Source organism: Natrix helvetica (genome assembly GCF_964273705.1).
Source record: "Natrix helvetica genome assembly, chromosome: Z".
NCBI lineage: Eukaryota > Metazoa > Chordata > Lepidosauria > Squamata > Natricidae > Natrix > Natrix helvetica.
In genome coordinates this window covers 97,272,652-97,278,113 of record NC_138554.1, presented here as the reverse complement: position 1 = coordinate 97,278,113, position 5,462 = coordinate 97,272,652, and the positions used below count along the sequence as shown (strand labels likewise).

Genomic DNA, 5,462 nt, shown 5'->3' with positions numbered 1-5,462 from the left:
AAGTCGTAGGGCAGTTTTTAGTCCTCCAGAGGCTTCAGGGAAGCCTCCTGAAGATCCCTGAAGCATCCGGAGGACTAAAAGCAAACTCGTAGGGCAGTTTTTAGTCCTCCAGAGGCTTCAGGGAAGCCTCCTGAAGGTCCCGAAAGCCTCCAGAGGGCCTCCGGGGGGTGGGGGAGGTTGTTTTCGCCCTCCACAGGCTCCTATAAAGCCTCTGGAAACTGGGGAGGGCGAAAAAAGCATGCAAAAAATGGGGGGAGTGCCTCTCATGCGCACATGCGCACTGGGGGGGTCGTGCATTGCATTATGGGTGCAGCACGCCCATGCACAACCCCCCTGCGCTCCCCCACCCTTATGGCATGCAAGCCAAAATAGGTTCACCATCGCTGGTATAGGGTTTCCTGCTTGAGCAGGAGTTGGCAGTATAAGACCGCCAAGGTCCATTCCAGCTCTATTCTGATTCTGATTCTAATTCTAATTCAAACAAATAAACAATTCCTTTAAAAACAACCTTTTTGCTTTAAAAAAAAAACTTTTAAAGGCATCTTGAATAAATGGCGCCCTCTGGTGTTTTTCTCTAGGCTGTGAAGAAAGATTTATTCCCAAAAGAATTGTACAAAATGGATATGTTATAAATTGCAGATATGGAATTAAAACATATCCAACATTTTTCCAGATTAAAACACATTTGGTTTCAAGCTTTTGCTAACTTCTCTGTGGTATCTATGAGAAGATTCATAACAATATGACTTTTTAAAAAATGCATATGGCCGCCCAACTTATACAAACTCGATGATATGTAATTAAAGTTAGTAAGGCATACTACAAAACCAATTAAAACAATAATCATAGATAAGAATACAAGAATACAAGTGACAGACAGAACAAGGTAATTTAATTTTAAAAAAAATATTCAGTGTTAGAAAAGAGCAACAATTAAGCATGCAAAATGCATACTCCAGCAGTTTTAAGCAAGTATAGATTTCAACAGAAGTTAAATCATGCATCTAAATGGTACATAGTTTGGGAAGGTTCCTCTAATGAAAGATACAAAAAAGGCTCTGTTGCATTCCCATGCTATAAAAATACATAGAAAGCAAAAGTGAATCAGTACGTTATGTACCTCTTGTTTTTAAGATCAATGGGCAGGCATTAAAGTAAATGCTTTCAAAACCCGATACAAGCAGTGGAAAAAGAAATAGATGTCTTTTCTCTCCCAAAATGGCAAAATGTATGTAATTAGCAATTCTTCCTTACACATAGCAATCAACATGTTCATTCAATTTGTAAGAACAGCTAGAAACTGTAATTATGCTGTGGAATCTGGGCATCCGTTGAGTTTACATAGGGATTTTACTTCAAATCTTTTCATCGTCTGTTACATGTTAGAACGGGTCAGCCAGTGAAAATCCTGAGAATACAAAGGAATAGCAATACTCAACATTTCAGGATACAAAACTACAAGAAATGATATACAGACACAAGGTATAGCAGATTGTAATATTCAAGGATATACTGAAAAATTTTCTAAACATTAATCACTTTGTAAATGTTTAATAAAAATGATGATCTATTATTCAGGACTGATCAAATAATGGAATTAATGTTAATATTAAAAAGTCAAGAATAACGACAAATTCCACAAATACTTACTTGCTTTTTTCTGTCTGATTGTGGGTTGATCATGACATTAAGGAGAGAAGGGACAAGTTTTTCGGCTAAGCTTTTTTTCAGGGCAGTTTGTAATTCTTCCGGTGTTTGAACGAAGTACCCTTTGCCACCAAAGGCAGACATAATCTGCTCATAGTGAGCATCTGGCAACAAAGCTACTGGAGGTGCACTGAAATTAAGTAAAAGGATTTGGCTTAGGGTAGTGGGTTAACAATCTTAAGCAAGAACATCATAAAATGTTACTGTTAATTTGCTAAACAAGTAGAACTTCATTTTACCAATGCCCCAGGGAAATTGCTCAGGACCCAATTAATTACTACAAGTATATTAAAACAGGATCTTATTGAAGAAGAAATCCCATTGGTGGAAAAACAGCTTTTTGATCTCTTCCGTTCAGTTTCAAAGCATTCTGGATGATTTCAACAAAGCTCTCTAACAGATTTTTAAGTCTCAGTGGAATTTTTTAGTAATTAAAATTCTCAGAATGGAAGCTCTTTCACAATGGAAGCATTCAGAAGAACCCCTCATTTCAATCTTAAATTACAAATATTCTCCTTTATCGGAAGCATTGACTATGGCAATTATTTGATGTGCATCTTTTCCATGATTAATTTTTACTTATCTAAAGTGAGCACTATCGTATAAGCACTATCATCTTTTCCACTTTCTATTTATACAAACGTTTTCCTTATTTAGGCCAGCATCAATTGCACCAGCATTCTCCAATTTGGTGTCTTCCAGAAGTAGCGGATTACACATTTCTGAATTCTCAGCAGCTGTTTGGAAATGTGCAAGATCTTAGATGGGGATACCTGACAAAAGCAGTTAAGATGCAGGATAACATTTCACCACTGCCATACTGACAATGATTGGAAATGCTAGGAATGCAAAGTGTATCCTACTCTGGGGTTCTCCTTTCTTAATGATAGCATCATTTTATTTTTGATTTTTCAGGAGGAAATCCTTTTTCCAATTAAAAACAGAAAACCAAAACCATGACCATCTTTCCTTCCAGAAGATAGGAGTGTTCTGGGATACTCTAGAGGTTTTGAAAATTCCACTGCTCAAGGTAGTATGGCCAGTGCAGAAAGGGAAGCTGGAATTTCTACTCTAAAGCACCTAGGTCATTGTTTCTCAAACTTGGCAAATTTAGGATGTGTAGACTTTTTAACTTTCAGAATTCCCCAGCTAAAGCTGCCAAATTTTGGAAACATTGACCTAGAACAGCGATGATGGACCTTTTTTGGCTCGCATGCCATAAGCGGGGGGAGTGCAGGAGGGTCGTGTGTGGGCGTGCCGCACCCATAATGCAATGCGTGACCTCCCCCAGTGTGCATGCGTGCATGACAGGTGCGACCCCATTTTTTGCATGTTTTTTTCGCCCTCCACAGGCTCCAGAGGCTTTATAGGAGTCTGGGGAGGGCGAAAACACCCCCCCTGCCTCCCAGCCGCCCCCCCGAGGCTTCAGGAGCTTCCCTGAAGCCTCCGGAGGACTAAAAACGACCCTATGAGCAAACTGGAAGTGACTTCCATTTTGCTCGTAGAGCCGTTTTTAGTCCTCCGGAGCCTTCAGGGAAGCCTCCGGAGGGCCCCTGAAGGCTCCGGGGGCTTAAACCAGCCCTATGAGCAAACCGGAAGTCCATTCCCGAACTTCCAGTTTGCCTGTAGGGCCGTTTTTTTGCACTCCAGAGGCTTCAGGGAAGTTCCTGAAGCCTCCAGGGGGGCCTCCAAAGGGGGCGGGGGAGGCTGTTTTCGCCCTCCCTAGGCTCCTATAAAGGCTTTGGAGCCTGGGGAGGGCAAACAATGGTTTTTAAAAAGGGTGAACTCAGCTGGCCAGTGCGTACATGCGCGCTAGCCAGCTGATAGGGCAACGTCTCGCATGCCCTGACAAATGGCTCTGTGTGCCACCTGTGGCATCCGTGCCATAGGTTCTCCATCCTGGACCTAGAAGAATAACTATAATAGAGCATATTTGTGGGGGAAGGGTGCTACTGCTATATGTAGCACAGGTAGTCTCAGTGTGAGAAGTAGTATGACATGGCACCCACTCTTATTTCATTTAACTCTAGAGTTTGATGAAGTTGAAACAATTATGATACTTTATTGTATAACACTGTAGCTTTTAATGCTTTAAGTACAACATCCAATTTGTAAGAGCAAGAAGTTAAATTTATAAAGACTAATCAAAGTCAACACCAAAGTACTTACTATGTAGAAGGTTCTCCAAGCTTCAGCATATCCTTCCAGGTGTTTGAGTCCAAGCCAGTGTATATTCCATTGTTGTTGAATATGATTATAATGATTGGCAAGTTATGCCTGTAGTGATTAATGAAAAGGAACTCATCTGAGGGAGAGTTTTCTATTTGAAGGAATTTTTTCTAACTATAATATGGGAGAAACTCTCACTTTGTACAGCAAGAGGTTTTTCTTTTTCTTTTAAAATAAAATTTGGCAGCACGAAAGTTTTACCTGCAAAGTGTCTCCACTTCCATACCAGAAAAACCAAATGCACTATCGCCTTCTATACAGATCACTCGCTGCTCAGGATTACAGGTTTTAGCAACCATAGCAGCTGCAATTGCAAAACCAAGTCCGACTCCCATTGTCCCAAAGGTACCAGCATCCAACCTACAAGGAATATATATTTTATATACATTTTATATAAATCTATATTTTCCATCATAGAATGTTTTCTGTTGGAGGTTTCTCAATTCACATCCACTATCCCAACTTCTTAAGAATATAGGGAGTATCTTTACAAATACCAGATAAATATATATATTGATGAATAATACTGATTTATATAAGTAATTAATAAATGCTGGGATTGTGACAAGAACAGAGCTATTTTAGATACTGTAAAAGGATAATTTTTATTATGGTCACAGATCAGCATTTCAAAGTTTTTCTACAATCTGTTAATTACAACACAACTTTTTTAGCTGCTTGCTTTCAAGTTGAATTATCAAATTTCAAAGTTAATACTGATTAAACTGAGCTAGTGGACACGGCTATCAATTCTATCTCCCTCGGATTCCCCTTTTCTTTTTCTTTACTCATTCTAACATTTTATTTTCTGATCTCTCATTCCTTTTTTCCCAGAGTGAACCATTTATTTGCAGAAGGCCCCTAAATACAGAAGCATCTAATCACACCAGTATCATAGGTCATTTACTTCTGCTTTAAAAATTCCACTCTCCAATGTTTGCATGTATACTTATTATAGGTGGTCTTTGGGTTACAACTACTCGTTCAGCAACTGTTCAAAATTACAACTTCACTAATCAAAGTTATACTTTTTGGAAACGAAATGGGTGGATAGAGTTCTTCCTATGTTCTAGAAATTATCTGTTAAATTAAAAGTCTGATGGAACAAATAGTTTCATTTGTGGATGGCTAGTTCCATTTATTTAACTAATTTTATAAAATATTATTTTATAGGAAATTTTTAATGGTGTAACCTGATGGTGGAGAAAAAAAATCTATTCCTCATAAGAAACAGTACTTTTCTCTAATTCCCTATTGGCATAACAAGAATGATATACATAATATTTTCCTTTTATATTTATATTTAACTAAGAACTTTATCTGGATGGTAAAATATGGAGGTAAAAAATGTAAATTGAAGTAAATGTGTTCATCAACATGTGCTAATATCAGGAATGTAAATATAAATTATCTTTATTTGTCCTTCCAGGCAAATTGAATACAAATTGCCAAAATATTTACTCAGAAGGAAACTAATATATATTTACCTGTGCCGAGGAAGATAATTTGGGAGCATGGTGCGCCCA

At 38.3% G+C, this 5,462-nt stretch overlaps 1 protein-coding gene across 1 annotated transcript in view; it reads right to left on the bottom strand.

Annotated features, from left to right (window-relative positions):
- Positions 1–875: 875 nt before the first annotated feature.
- The window catches only part of HACL1 (2-hydroxyacyl-CoA lyase 1), a 27,184-nt gene continuing 22,597 nt past the window's right edge, over positions 876–5,462 (bottom strand). The window contains exons 13-17 of the mRNA XM_081969836.1: positions 5,424–5,462; positions 4,138–4,296; positions 3,877–3,984; positions 1,651–1,837; positions 876–1,408 (exon numbers count right to left, since the gene is read on the bottom strand). The exon at positions 5,424–5,462 is cut by the window's right edge and continues 116 nt beyond it. Of these exons, the coding sequence (XP_081825962.1) occupies positions 1,376–1,408; positions 1,651–1,837; positions 3,877–3,984; positions 4,138–4,296; positions 5,424–5,462 (526 nt within the window). The 3' untranslated portion in view covers positions 876–1,375. The remainder of the gene's footprint in view (positions 1,409–1,650; positions 1,838–3,876; positions 3,985–4,137; positions 4,297–5,423) is intronic.